The sequence below is a fragment of the Ochotona princeps genome, chromosome 1 (genome assembly GCF_030435755.1).
Source record: "Ochotona princeps isolate mOchPri1 chromosome 1, mOchPri1.hap1, whole genome shotgun sequence".
Classification (NCBI taxonomy): domain Eukaryota; kingdom Metazoa; phylum Chordata; class Mammalia; order Lagomorpha; family Ochotonidae; genus Ochotona; species Ochotona princeps.
In genome coordinates, this window is record NC_080832.1 from 112,609,585 (window position 1) to 112,625,351 (window position 15,767).

General features: G+C 41.1%; 1 protein-coding gene across 2 annotated transcripts in view; it reads left to right on the forward strand.

Annotated features, from left to right (window-relative positions):
• ILRUN (inflammation and lipid regulator with UBA-like and NBR1-like domains) overlaps positions 1-15,767 on the forward strand; it is a 98,146-nt gene that overhangs the window by 30,674 nt on the left and 51,705 nt on the right. Inside the window, exons 2-3 of one of the 2 annotated variants that reach the window (XM_004590292.3) lie at positions 5,921-6,075; positions 13,290-13,487. In XM_004590292.3, coding sequence (XP_004590349.1) covers positions 5,921-6,075; positions 13,290-13,487 — 353 coding nt within the window. The remainder of the gene's footprint in view (positions 1-5,920; positions 6,076-13,289; positions 13,488-15,767) is intronic. The other variant, XM_004590293.3, reaches the window with a different exon arrangement.

The following is a 15,767-nucleotide window of genomic DNA, read 5'->3' on the forward strand; positions in this document are numbered from 1 at the left end:
TAGTACCACATCTGTGAGAGGCATAAGAGATGGAGGAGTGGGGTGGAGAATGGCTCCTTTCCAGTAAGATACCACTTAGGATTTTACTAGTGACAGAGTGGTTGTTGCCTCCTAATGCTAGAAGTTTCTTAAAAGTTTAGATACTGCTTGTTCATTTCCTATGTCCAGTAAAGGGGAAGATTCACAAGGTTCATGGAATGTGTACAAACCTTTTGAAGTCTGCTTATAGTATAATTATGCATTCTGGTCTCTAGGATTGCTAAAGAGCTTAGTTGCCCGATCTTCAGAGATTTCTTACCCCCTGTGGCGCAGCATCAGCCACCGTGAACTGATTCTGGAGTTGGAGAACACTGACAGACATCTCTAGCTTGGCTTCCATTCCCTACCTGCACTTTTCTTTCTGTTTCAGGGAAATTCTGTTGTTTTTATTTTTCCACCAAAAAATACTAATATATATAGTAGTTATAGGTATATGTTGTTTGGCTTTTCTTTTTTTAAAAAAAGGTTTATTTATTTTTATTTGAAAGGCAGATTGGCAGAGAGGAGGAGAGACAGAGAGATCTTCCATCTGCGAGTTCACTTTCCACATTGTTGCAATGGCTGAGGCTGAGCTGATCTGAAGAACTCGGAGCCGTCTCCGAATCTCACATGCAGGTGCAAGCTCAACATTTGTACTATCCTCTGCTGCTTTCTCAGGCCGTAAACAGGGAACTGGATGGGATAGGAACTGGTGCTCCATATGGGATACTGGTGCTTGCAGGTGGATGATTAGTCAGTTGAACCCTGCTTTGTAGTCTTCTGTGTTAGATTCCTGTGAATTAATAGCATCTATTGTGCTAAACCTATTCGCAGAGAAATTACTTGGTTTTTTTTTTTTTTTCATTCCAAAATATGTACATCTTCCCTAATTCCGGGGGGGCTGCTAAGGTTAGCAATGCCATTAACACTTCCCAGGTGAGGAAAGCATCGTGTTTCAGGATAACTGTTGCTTCATGCTCTAAAATGCTGTAGTTCATGCCTGAGTGGGTCTGTTCCTTCTGATTTCCTTTTTTAATTATTTACGACTGGAAATCATCTCCTTTATTTATATATGTGTAGTCAGCATATGCAATATTATTTACTTACAAGAATCCAATTTAACTAGGGAGCTACTACATTCATTTTATAACATTAACAATGAGGGGCCCGGTGGCATGGCCTAGTGGCTAAAGTCCTCGCCTTGAACACCCCGGGATCCCATATGGGCGCCGGTTCTAATCCTGGCAGCTCCACTTCCCATCCAGCTCCCTGCTTGTGGCCTGGGAAAGCAGTTGAGGACGGGCCAAAGCCTTCGGTTCCTGCACCCGCATGGGAGACCTGGAAGAGGTTCCAGGTTCTTGGCTTCAGCTCCAACGTAGTACCGGCTGTTGCGCTCACTTGGGGAGTGAATCATCAGATGGAAGATCTTCGTTTCTGTCTCTCCTCCTCTATGTATATCCACCTTTCCAATAAAATAAAATAAATCTTTAAAAAAAATCTTTAAAAAAATTAACAATGATAATGTTCTTAGGAAAGTTACATATTCACAGTACTATAGACTGGGAGCATTCTGGCAAGTTATAAGTTTTGAGTGTGTGCAGTTTAAATTCTGATAATAACTTATCCTGGGGCAATCTGCAGTTCCTATCAGTGCCTCAGTGACCTCATCAGTAAAACAAAGGTTGAAGAAAATTGTATTTCATTAGGGAACTTGTGTCAGAGTCATCCAGTTCTTCTCTGAATCAGATGAACTTGATGTCAGTGCTCTTGGCACATATGTTATGCTCATGTCCTTTTTCTGCCCCCTTAGGAAATGCTGCCCTGGGCTAATAACCATTGTCTGAAAGACTCTGGGAGCTGCCCTTTCTTGAATGTTCCTCGTCAGCTGCAGTCTGATAGACTGTCAGCTTTGTGAAGGCAGGAACTATTGCTCTTGTGCTATCTGCACAGTCCTCGGCCCTGGAAATGTTCATCATTTGTTCAGTGAATGCCTTCTGCTAGGACATTGCCTCAGTAGTCTTCTCTACCAGTGTTACAGTGAAGTAAGGTTGTCCATGCAGTTTTGCAGATGAGTGAAACTGACATAGGAGCTGAGCTGAGCTGTCAGACACACATTTTTCTTTTTATTGTGATAATATGTACATAATGTAAAACTGGGCATGTTGAGTGTACAGTTTTTAAGTGTACACTTCCCTGATGTTAAGCTACAACTATTTTAGGCTGTGCTGTTTTCACTGTTGCCTCTGTTTAAGGTGCTTTCAACCACCTGAAATCAGGTTTAAAAGTTTTGGAACAAAAGCATTGAGGGATCTGTAAGTTCAGAGTTTCAGACTGGACTGAATACTGGGTCAATGCTTTTCCTTTCTAAGTGTCTCAGCCAACTCTGTTACATGTAGAATTTGTTGTTGGCTATTAATAGCTGAGCATGTTGTTTTTAGTGGGAGCACACCCTATCATACCTCCTTTCCTAACAGTGATTTGGAGCTGTTTGGTTGATCTCTGCCCTTGGTCTGCCCAGAGGCCAGTAATATAAATGGTCCAACCTTAGAGGAGCTGTGTACCTGCCTGGGCATAAGTCCACTTTCCATCCTGTACTTGGGAAGTGAATTTGCTTTGTCATTCTCCACTAGGGCTTCTGCCAGAATTTCAGTTTACCACTTTCAGTTTCTGTTTGGAATTTAAAAAATGTCGCTTAGTTTTTTCCTCTGCCCAGATTACTTGTATAATACAGGTAAAATAAGCAATTTGTTGGCTTTGGTTGTGTGATGAAGAGTTGTTTAATGAGATTAGAGGAGGGGGATGAATTTGCCTAAGTAAAATAGCTTGGCTTTTCCATTTGGTAGTGCTCCTGATACATTGGTCTCCAAGTTCTGCTGGCAGCAGAGGCAAGGAGTGAAATACGACACAGGCTGGGGATGAGAATTGGCAATTGTCCGCAGTGCACAAATAGGTTCTTCCTTCTCAAGTGTATTTTACAGCAAAGTAGAAAATTTAACAGGCTACTTTTTGGACACCTGCAGAAAAAAAAATGTCTTTTTGTAAAGATGTACAAAATATGTTCAAGAGAACAAATTGCAAACAAAGCTTATTTTTCTTTTGTTTTATCCACAAGCCCAAAGTGTAAGGTTGATTTCAAATTGTTCTAGACCTGATGTGGATGGTAGAGGCAGCACTGTCCCAGATTTGACTGATTACATATCTTTCCATTTTATCATAGCTAGATAGGAAAACTGTAAGGAAGGCAAAAGTCCAAGCTTCTTACTGAGTGACCAAGTGTAAACAGGTGGAGTTTGGCCCTTGGCTCAGCTTGCCTCCATGTAAATTTTATCACACCCACACATACAACAGGCAGGCAGTTGGTAGTAGTTGTATGTAATTCCAGTCATTACTGGCTAATATGACAGGCCATGGCTGCATGACGCTTGACCTGAGGTAGCTGCTCTAAATATAGCCTTTCTTACTAGCAGCTGCAAACACCTGGAGAAGCAGGTAGGCCCCAGCAGTAAACTATTTTCTGCTAATAGCATATCTGCTGAATAGTTGTGTACTGTCAGAGCTTGTTTCATGCTGTGTTTATGCATAATTAAAAACAGCCCACTGGATGCATTGGCTTATGGTTGGGTTATGTTTAGAAACATGCAGTTTGTGGTGTTGTTCACTGTGGGAACTGAAAATGATGTCACTAGTTAGATTAGAAGAGAAACAATGTAATTACCAGCAATTTCTTTGATTTTTTGTGATTAACATGGCTTACTTAACCCTTAGTAGCCTTTAGCTTCTGGCATTGAGAAAGCAAACTGTCAATCATGTGATTCTGTTAAGTTGGGGGTGCTGATTTATGTGATTACTATATAGTTCCTTCTGAAGAAAGGGGTTTGTGAGTAATTAAAAAGAACGCTACGTTTACACAATGGTGCTCCAAACACCAAACTACAAGCAGCTCTTAAGTATATAAAAGGATACTCAGGCTCTGCTGTAATAAGAGAAAAGCATTATGAAGCCTTACTGAAATATTGAAAATGTTGGAGAAACACTGCTGATAACAACTGTTATATTGTACATTTTTGTGGGTGATTGTGTACAACTTTTGACAGAGGCTTGGACATAGCTGTTAAATTCATAAACATTAGACCATTTTACCCAGCAATATAAGTTGTACAAACTTTTCCTGGAGCAGATGTTGTGGCGTAGCAAGTAAAGCTACAGCCTTTGGTACCAGCATTCCATAAAGGTGTTGGTTTGAGTGTCAGCAACTCTACTTTTGAACCAGCTCCATGTATGCAGGAAAGCAGCAGCAAATAGCCTAAGTATTAGGCCCCTGGCACCCACCAGAGGGAACTCCTGTCTCCTGGCTTGGGATTGGCCCAGTCCCAATAATTACAACCGTGTGGGGAATGAACCAGCAAATGGAAGATTGATCTCTCTCTTTCTCTCTTTCTCTTTCTCTCCCTCCTTCTCTCCCTCCCACACTCCCTCCCTGTCTGTCTCCCTCTCTGACTCTCCCACTTTTTCTGTGAATTCTGCCTTTGAAATAAATAAATAAATAAATAAATAAATCTTAAAAAAAATTTAGCCCATGGGTACACTTGCACCCATACAAAACTGTGGATATGGTTACTAGTGGAACAGTTATATTAGAAACAAATTGAAAAGATTGAAGAATGGTGTATCTGATAGTTTAAAAAAAAAAAAAAAAGAGGAAATGCTAGTGTTATAGTGCATTGGGTCAAACCACTGCCTGTGATGCTGATAGTTCCATATGGGCACTGTATCTTGTCCCAGCTGCTCCACCGTAATCCAGTTCCTTACTAATGTGCCTTGGAAAGCAGCAGAAGGTAACCTAAGTGTTTGGACCCCTGCTACCCATGTGAGAGATAACGCTTGTGGCTTCAACCTAACCCTATCCCTAGTCCCAGGCCCTGCTATTGCAACCATCTGGGCATTGAACCAGTTTTCTCTCTGCCTCCCGTCCCCTCGGTCTGCCTCTCCACACCCATGTCTAACATGTTACCAGTGGTGTGAAAATGGAGAAAGATTTTAATATAGGCAAATACTTTAAAAGGCTCTCTGAAAAATGTAACTAAAGATATATTTATTTTGGTGCAACAGATCTTGAAATCCATGCATGGTTTTAATGGTGTACATTTTCCATGAATGTTTGGAATACCCTTCTCTATCATGAGTGTTTGTGTATGCTGAAGAAAGTTCTGGAAGGATATTTCAGAAAGTCATTCGAACATCAGAAAGATCTTCTAATTGTATGGAACTTTGGAACCTTGTGCACACTGTTTTGGGAAATTAAACCATTAAAATGCTTTAAAATGGAGATTCTTTGAATTCCATAGTTGTAGTTGTTAGAGTGCTTTTCTCGCTTGACTTTCTCACTCAGTATTAATATCCTATGGGTAACAGATTTCCCTGTATGTTGTTGGTACTACTGGTATTGCTTATTTCTTTGTGAATAACTGGGGAAGAAAGTGATACAAAGTTTGTTGATCTTCCTCTTTTCCTTCTTGTTCCCTAACCAGAATCAACGACTTTGAAGTCTTGCATTCCAGTAGCCTCAGGTTCTCTAACAAACTCTAAAAACAGATATTTTATTTTATTTTAATTAAAAAAAATTTATTTCAGAGGCAGAGAGATCTCTGCCATTTTGCTGGTTCACTTCCCAGATATCCACAGCTAGGTCTGGGCTAGACTGAAGCCAAGTCTCCCATGTAGGTGGCAGGATGCTGCCTCCCAGGGTCTGTTCTCTCTTATGAGGAAGCTGGAATGGGGGAGCCAGAGCTGGGACTTGAGCACTCTGAATATTCTAACTGCCTCTTAACCAGCAGTGCCCAATACTCAGCCCCAGGCTTTCTCTTTTTTCATTGAACTGTTTTCCTGTTTTCCTCATTTGTAGGAACCTGCAAGCAGCAATTGGAGCCTACTATGACTTTGAGAGCCCAAATATCAGTGTGCCCTCCATGTCCTTTGTTGAAGATGTCACCATAGGAGAAGGAGAGTCTATCCCTCCAGATACTCAGTTTGTAAAAACTTGGCGGATCCAGAATTCTGGTAAGTGTGTATTGGCAATTCTCCCTACCCACTTTTATTTTTCTTACAAGTTAAAAAAAAATAAGAAGGAAATGGTTAGGTGACACATGTGATTATGTAACTGATCTTTTTCTTAGGTTTGATGTACAGATTTTCTCTGCAGGCATGATAACCAGACATCAGGATAATAACCCCTGCTCTGAAATTGGAAGAATGTGGGTCTCAGGCTTCCAAAGCACCTGTGACTTGATGGCACACAGACACAAGCCAGTATTCGTGAGGTCCATCTCCACCTGAACAGTTCTACTCTGTCACTTTAATTCTGCTCTAGTTACTCTTGCAGTCATTTCCAGCAGGCTAGAGGTGGTAAATCCTTGGATAGAAATAGGTAGTTGGAAAGATCTGTGAGCATATGTTCTCTCAAAAGCTCGTTTCTTTGTGATCACAGGATGATTTTCTCTGAAATTTCATGGTGTTAACTATCTGAGATGTTAATACTACATTGAAAAATGAAGTAAAAGTATGGGGATTTTCACCTAATGGGAAAGAGGGAATTTTTTTAAGTAGTATTTTGATGTACTACCCCCCCCTAAGATAAACAAGAGATAAATTATGGTTTCTTGAAAACAGGGTAACTATTATCAGTGTTTGCTTGTTAAGCTCTTTTCTAATGACTTTTTAAAATTTGAATGAGCTTAGTCTTTATCTCAACTAATGACTGGTTCAAGGTGCTTTCGTTTACTTGTTAATGAGAACTTTGAGAGAAGTTTAGAAGGGTGGGAAAAAGGAATCTAGCTAAAATGTGTTTGTGGGTACCTTATCCAGCAAGGAATTATGTAAATGATTTATTAATTTACTTATTTGAAAGTCTGGTACAGAGAGAGAGAGCAAGAGAGTGAGCTAGCTTCCGTCTGTTGATTTGCTCCCCAGGGGCCACAGTAACCAGGGTTGAGCCAGGAGCTTCATTCTAGTCTCCCATGTGGATAGCAGGAGCCTAAGTATTGGGTCATGTGTTTTTCTAGACACTTTAGCAAGGAGCTGAATCTGAAGTGGAGCATCTAGGACACAAACTAGTACCATTATAGGATGCCTGCATCACAGGTGACAGCTTTTACCCAACACAACACAACACTGGTCTCAGTTTTTTTTTTAAGTTTACTTTATTTGTTTAAAAATCAGAGTTACAGAGAGAGACAAACAAAGAGACTTTCCTTTTACTGGTTCAGTCCCCAAATGTCTGCAAGGGTTAAGGCTGGCTGAGGTCAAATCCAAGAGCCTTGAACTCCATCTAGTCTTGTATGTGGGTGGTGGCAAGGGTTGGGATACCTGGGCGATCTTCCTCTGTTTCCCCAGGCACATTAACAGGGATCTGGTATGGAGTGGAGCAGCCAAGACTTGAGTCTGTGCTCACATAGGATCTGACATTGCAGAAGGCAGCTTAACGTGCTGAGCCATGATATGGACCCAGAATTTTTTTTTTTAATTTAAAGATGTATTTATTTATTTATTTAAATGGTATAGTTAGAGAGGGAAAGACAAGAGATCTTCCATATTTTGGTTCATTCCCCAGATGGCATCAACAATTGGATCTCCCACTTCGGTGGCAGGGTCCAAAGCACTTGGGCCATCTTCACTGCCTTCATGGGAACTGGATCAGAAATGGAGGAATTGGAATTTGAACTTTACTCTGATATGAGATGCTTACATTGCATGTGGTGGTTTAACCAGTGTGCTACAATGTTGATCCCCTAGCAAGAAAATTTGATGGAAATTATACAAAACTCTAGGAACTCAAATTGTCTATAAATAATGAAGTTTTGTTGACGCAGTTTACTTTTCAGTTCATTACAAATCAGTTTTCATGATGGGAAAAGACTGGTTAAACTAGACCATTAGAAAAAAAAAGATTATTTTGAGTTAGAGAAAGGGAAAGAGACAGACTGCCCATTCACTGGTTCTTTCCCAGCTGGGGACTAGCTTTTTTAAAAAAAAAAAGATTAATAGACCATATTTCATTGTTATGCATTGTTTTTCTGATGTTAGTAGGACTCTCCCTTGGAGGGCAGTTAAAAGTAGACTGACATGCACAGCTTAGACTGACCCAGCGTGAAAGATGACTCGGGATACCTGTGAAATTCTCACGTCTCTTTCCCTGTTAGTTATGACAGTGTGCAGTGTTGGTTCAGGAACTACATGGTAACAGGAAAATAGCCCTGTTTTCTATCTTTCTAAATTTCACTTTTTTGACATCTGGTTTTCTTTGACTAATTTCTTCCTCACCTTTCTTAATTTGACCTACTTTAAGTATCAGACCTGTTTTCTTTAGTTTAACTTTCATTCATGTCTCTTCTCTGAATTAATAAAGTCTGTTAATTAAAAAAAATGCTTTGAAACCTTAAGTGTGAAAAAAATTTTTTGGAAGAAATTGTAATAATGCAGATGAAGTGTGTTTGCGAAGAATGACACTAAAACCTGTCTTAAAGTTAAGCCTGTATCTTGTTGATATACAGTTAACATACACTGAAAATGATCTGGCTTTCCATGAGTTCTTTAGTTGTTGGAATCGTGATGGAATGTTTAAATATTGTTGTTGCTATATCAGAAGCCTCTTGGTATGTTTACAGAGTTTCCTCAACTAGACAGGTCCTTGGGCCTGTGAGGAGCAGATCAGGGAAGGTTCATTGGGAATGACTAGAATTTCAAACAGAACCTTAAAAGCTTGCCCTTTACCTTGGAATAATCTCAGTTGGTGGGCCTCAGTGCTCTGTCTTCCTGCTCCTGCTTTGCAATTTCCATTTAAAACAGCCTGGGTCTGCAGTCTTGCTTCCTGTTGAGAGAATGTTCATGTTCCCTTTGAAAAGTTGGGCACAGTTGCTGGAGATTTTATCTTTCAAGGTACTTTTGACAAATAGGATTTTAATAAGTTGTTTGACAGTTGTAAAGTAGTTTTATATCTCTAAATTGAATGTCTCCATTGGTTGAGGAGAAACCGTCTGTTAGTGAGTCCTGGGTGTGTTAGAGAGAGGCTGGCCTGCCCACGCACTGTTGCTTTAACATCCTTATCTGTCCTGAGTCCTTCCTGGAGATGGAGTCACCATATGTAAGTAGAGCAGGCTCAGCTGTTTCTCCTTTGCCTCTCTCATTCACAACCTTCCCTAAAAGGTAAAATGTGTGCTCAAAGAATTACAAGGATAATTTTCAGGGCACCCCTCTGCTGTTTGTGTGTTAGACATTCATGTCTACGATGGATGAAGTTGTGGAAACTGAGTGCCAGTATCCTATAGCTTTTTCATAGACACTAAATATCTCACAATGTTCAAAAGGAAACTCTTAATATATATATTTTTTAAAGATTTATTATTATTGGAAAGCCGGATATACAGAGAGGAGGAGAGACAGAGAGGAAGATCTTCCATCCGATGATTCACTCCCCAAGTGAGCTGCAACAGGCCGGTGCACACCGATCCGATGCCGGGAACCAGGAACCTCTTCCAGGTCTCCCACGCGGGTGCAGTGTCCCAATGCATTGGGCCGTCCTCGACTGCTTTCCCAGGCCACAAGCAGGGAGCTGGATGGGAAGTGGAGCTGCCGGGATTAGAACCGGTGCCCATATGGGATCCCAGGGCGTTCAAGGTGAGGACTTTAGCCGCTAGGCCACGCCGCCGGGCCCGAAACTCTTAATATATTAAAAAATCTTAGATTCAGACAGTCGGAATGGAGACGTTTTTAATAGCACAGAAGCAAAGTTGCAAAATTCAAACTTCTGTTGTTATAGATGTATTAAAAACATGTGAAACCCGAGCAGTAAACCTTACAGTTAGAGATTGAAGTGGAAATTTGATAAAGTCCCTCTAAAGATGTAATTGGACAGAATTTAAATGTACAGTTTCTTGGCTGTGATAGTGCCATTTTTGTTGTCCAGCTGTGGCCAATGACATGTTACTACAACCTTGCTCTTTCTCTGACTGGTAGTTTGAAGGAGGAGCTTGGTGTATTGATCAGTCATCTTTATTTTTGAAGTATACAGAAGTGGATAAAAAAAAAAAGTGGGATTGTGTAAAGAATTTTTTTGAAGATTTATTTTTGTTAGAGCCAGGAGCCTCTTCCAGGTCTCACATGGGTACAGGGTCCCAAGGCTTTGAACTGTCTTCAGTTGCTTTCCCAGGCCACAGACAAGGAGCTGGATGGGAAGCGGGGTTGCTGGGACTAGAACCGGCACCCATATGGGATCCCAATGTGTGCAAGGCAAGGACTTTAGCCACTAGGCCACAGCGCCGAGCCCTTTGTAGAGAATTTCAGAACCATTGCTTTCTCCTATTTTTTGTTTTCCTCATTAAAATGATTAATTTTGTCAGTGGTGTTAATCTCATGCATTCAGCATGTTTGAGTATGTTCCAGTCGCTTTGTTACGTGTCAGGGAGAAACAGTAACAAGATCATGCTATCATGGAGCTTAACTTGAAAGATACTCTCTATCCTCACAGGGGTTTAAAAATTGACCCTTTGAAAACATTTTTATTTATTTTTTCCAAGGTTTATTTATTTATGCTAGGAAGTCAAATTTACAGAGCAGGAGAGAGAGAAAGATCTGCCATCTGCTGATTTACTCCCCAAGTGGCCACAATGGCCAGAGCTAAGCTGATCTTAAGCCAGGAGCTTCTTCTAGGTCTTCCACGCAGGTACAGCATCCCAAGGCTTTGGGCTGTCCTCTACTGATTTCTTTGGCCATAAGCAGGGAGCTGGATGGGAAGGGGGCCACAGGGACATGAACTGGCACCCATATGGGATCCTGGCACATGCAAGGTGAGGACTTTAGCCACTAGGGTACCATGCCAGGCCCAAAAAGTTGACCTTTTTTTCTTTTAAGACTGTTGATTTATTTAAAAGAATTGCAGAAAAAAATCATCTATCCTCTGCTGGTTCACTCCCCAAATGAGTGCAATGTCCTAGTGTGGGCCAAAGCTAGGAGCCGGACTCTCATGTGGGTGTAGGGGCCCAAGTGCTTGAGCCATCTTTTACTGCTTTCGATGAGGCATTAGCAGGGAGCTGAATCGTAAGTAGAACAGCTTGGAACTTGGATTAGCACCATATGGGATAGCAGTGTCTCAAGCCTCTGTGTAGCCCACTTACGCTACAATGCTGGCCCTGACAATAGTTTTTTTTTTTTTTTTTAAGTTCCATATTTGAAGGAAATAATAACATGGTCTTGTATGATAATGGAAGAATCATCACCATAATTGTATATTTGATTGTGATAATTTGGAAAGTCAAAAACACTGGTTAGTCTTTGTGGTTAGATTGTTCCTCCATTAAAAGAGTTTGTAACTCAGTTGTTTGAAGCTCTGTTGTATTAGACTTTGCAAATTCATGTTTCAGGTTTTCCAGAGATAAGTAGTTCAAACAGCCCAGCATTACTTTCCTTTCTTTAATAACAATTATATAGAATCCCTAATCTTTTCATTAGCTGACCTAACGGTTGTGACTTAAGAAGTATCTGTATTCTTGATACAGATGGATAAGGCAGATAGATAGATGATTGGCTTTTTATTTCATCGTAAATTAGCAATTTAAAGTTTTCTCTTCAAGAGACCCTCCACATACCACATTGAACAATAATAAGTATCCAGATAGAGTTCCATGAAGTGCAAGGCTCTAGCCAGATCATGCAGTGTTAGCCATTTGTTTTCCTGGAGTATAATAGTGCTCCCTTTTGTGGAGCTACTTGCAGTGGTTTGCCCAGGACTCAGCTACTTGCAGTGGTTTGCCCAGGACAGCTGAGTGTTTCCTACAGTGAGTTTTGGTTTCTTAGAAGCTGAAAAAAGCCACGTTCTTAGGTTTTTGTAATTAGCAGACATTGTCTTGTAAGACTTGTGTCTATCTCCATGTATGTGTTTTAAATAGTAATTGTGAATTTGGTCCTGTAACTTTAAATTTTCTCTTGGATCTCAGTCTTTAAAGAGACCAATATTTCTAAGGTGTATGTTACTAGTTTTCTTGATGTGATACATTATGCTTTCCCTAGGCCACAGGTGCCAAAATGAAAAATGGAATATGCGTGTAGTGCCAGCATATCATCCATAGCCTTTCTTAAGTGGTTACCTAAGAGCTTCTTTGCCAGCAGTGTTTTAAGAAGAGGTCATGACAATACATAGTGGCCTCAGAGGCTGCTGTTTCAAGTGGAGCTGGGATCTCAAGGAAAATTCTGATTGCTTTTCTCCCCTAATTCCTGTCTTGTAGAGAGCCCTCAGGCTTGCTAAAACCAGTGTGACACATTAAGAGCAGAATATTAGTAGGAGATAAATCATGATCCCTATGTCCTGAGAGTCCTGCTGTGTCTAACTTTTCAGTGTCTGTGTCTTCTTATACTGCTTAACTAGTCAGAACTAGTGAACACACAATCCCATTTTTATTGGATAATGAAAATAGGCATAGAGGAGTAGACACCAATAAAATGTTCAGCACTTACAAAGGAAGAACATTCCTACCAAAGTTCTTTGTGTTGCTGTTTTCCTCCTCTATACAAGCGCACCAGTGGCTGATGGCATTCTCCTGGGACCGGAGCTTATTGATGTTCTTACAAGGAGGACCACGCCATTGTTTGTAGTTTCCCCATCACTGTTTGAACCTGAGAACTGAAATTTGACTTGATTCCTCTGTTTTATGTTTGCACAGTCACTGAGAGGGTGTTTTAGAATTGAAGACTCGAAAAGTCGCAAATCTGGCAAACACTTTAAAAATAAGAATAATGTCTTAGAATTACTCCTGGTGTGTTTCATCTCTTCAAACTGGGAACAGACATATTTTACTTTGAATGTAAACTTAAAAAGTTCAAGAGTGGAAGTGGACAAAGTGTTACCTTTATCAGAGATAGCAGTACCCCAAAAGTGTGAGTCTGTGCTTCATCTCCATTCCTCTTCATGGATATCATTCTTAGGGTCTACAGATTCAGTGGGGTGTGTGGCCATATCTGAGGTCACTTGAAACATTTCTTCTTGAGGAACTACCTTGTTTTCACCGTGTGTGTGTTCTCACAAGGGTAGGTGGCTACTTGAAGGCTGTTGATTCTGATAATTGCTTCTGATTAGTTGTGTGGGCCATGAGGCAGCCTAGGGATATCTGGATAGGTTTACATGTATGTGAAACAGAGAAAGAGGCCTCTTCTACAGTTTCATAGTAAACTTCACTCAGCATAGGACCACTGATTGCCTAACATGTTTTTCTTTTGCTTGAACTCAGGGGCAGAGGCCTGGCCTCCAGGGGTTTGTCTTAAGTATGTCGGGGGAGACCAATTTGGACATGTGAACATGGTGATGGTGAGATCGCTAGAGCCCCAAGAGATTGCAGATGTCAGCGTCCAGATGTGCAGCCCCAGCAGAGCAGGAATGTATCAGGGACAGTGGCGGATGTGCACTGCTACAGGACTCTACTATGGAGGTGAGTATGTCCTTGTGCAGCCCAGGGTAAAGGAATTTAAGGTAACATCTTACAACATTCCCAGTGTTGCTCACAGAGTATTGAATTGCATAACAGGGTGTGACCTCTGTTAAACAGTTGCCCCATGTGGGTAAATGATTTGACTTGGATGACTAATTGTTTCAATCTAGTGCTCTTCCTTTTATCTCAGGCTTTTAAAATATGATTTGTTTTGCATTCTAAACACTGATCTAATAGTGCTGCTGTTTTTAATATATATAATTTGGCAGGTGCTAAAGGAATACTAAAAACAGCTCTTGTTCTCAGAGCCTGCAGACACAAGTCATATAAAACAAATACACAGATTGCATGTACACTTTTCTGCTTCACCACTTGTCTCACCTTAGTAGGTCTTTCATTCTTTCCCTATATTGTCAAAGGTTTTATTTATTTGAGAGGCATAAAGGGAGGGAGACATGTATATATGGAGAGTGTGAGAGAGAAAGCAAAGGAGAAAAGAAAATTCCCATCCTTTGGCTTACTCCCCGAATGCATTTAGCAGCTGAGAGTGGCGTGGACTGAAGCTGAAGCTCAATCCAGGACTATTCCACGGGTGGCAGGAACCCAGCTGCTTAACTTATCAACACTACTTCCCAGGTTCTGGATCAGCTGGAGGAAGAGTCAGGCTGAAGTCAGGCATTAAACCCAGGTATGCTGAGACACAGGACTCAGGTTTCCCAACTGGCATCTTAATCTAGGCCAAATGCCTATCCCATCCAGGTGCCCTTCTGACCATCCTTTCATCCTTCCCTCCCTTCTTTTGAAAGAAATTGTCTGATTCTTTATTAGCTTTTGGAACTGAAGAATCTCCAGAACCCTTGGTGGGCAGGCATGCTTCCTCTTGATTATCATGGGCTTCTGGCTTCCCGTGGGGGCATTGGCTCTGCAGGTGGAGCCATATGCAGATCAAGGCTGTATTTATTGTTTGTTCTTGTGAATTATGTGCCTTAACGCTGCTGAGAGTGGCCTGTATGCTCTTGTTGATGTTGATCTGTATGTAGGAGATGGCTGGTGATTGCTGACCTGATGTCTGCTTGTGACCACCATGACACCCTTGCTGCCAGCTACTAGCTCCACCCATATAGTGTTGTGGTGATTCAGCCTGTTATGTAGAGGAAAGAGTTAAGGGATCCTTGGTTCTTGGGTTTGGTGTTGTGTACTGCTTCTTCCCCTTGACCAGGAAGCAGGAATAGTTGGGCATGACCATCCATAGCAGTTGCATGGACACAGCAGCAGCTCTTCTCAATGCATTGGCCAGATACAGTGGCCAAGACTCAGTCTGTTTCCATTAACTTTTTAACTTAGTCTGTTCTTCATTCACTCCCTACTACAATGAAGGTTTATCAGTGACTTCTCTGTTAATCACAATAGCCTCTAGAGTTTTCATACTAGTCAACCTTCCAGTTATCATTGAGCACCAGTACTACAAATGTTTCTTGTGTCACCTTTCCTGTTTGTCCTCCTCCTGCCTAAATTTTTTGTTTGTTTCTGTCCAGTTTCATCTTTGCCCTGGGATTGCTAGATTCTGAACTGGGCCCCATTTATGCTGATGATCTCATCCCCCCCCACGTGGCTTCAACTGTCACTAGTACACCATAATTTGTGATGGTCAAGTTTTTGTTTGTGCTCATAGACTCTTTTTAGAGCTCCCAATGTTTTAATTATTTACAAGCAGAACACCCACTGTTCTATAGCTTTCTGAATTTTAACATCTACTAAATAGAGCTTCCATCTTTTCCCACCAGACGATCAATCTAGAAACTTAAGAGTTACTCTTTGTCTTCTCTGTTTTCCTAATTACAAACCAATTCCTCTTGGCTCCATTGTATCTCATGTCCTGGAGATCCAAAGAGAAATGAACTATAAATAGTTCTTGCCCTTAGGAAGATCCCTGGTTTTTGTTTGTTTACTATTTATTTATTTGAAAAAGCTACAGAGAGGGAGAGGCAGAGATAGAGAAGGGGAGTAGGAGAGAGCTTTTCGTTTTACTGGTTCACTCACCGAAGGGCATCCATGATCAAAGCTGGGCCAGGCCAAAGTCTCTAGCCAGAAGTTTCTTCAAGGGCTCCCATGTCAAGAGCCCAAACACTTGGACCATCTCTCACTGCCTTTTCCAGGTCATTAGCAAGGAGCTAGATTGGAAGTGGAAAAAGCAGGATATGAACTTATATCCATATGGATGCTGGCATTGCAAATGGGTTTTAACTGCCATGCCACAACACCAGCCCCTGAAGAGGGAGC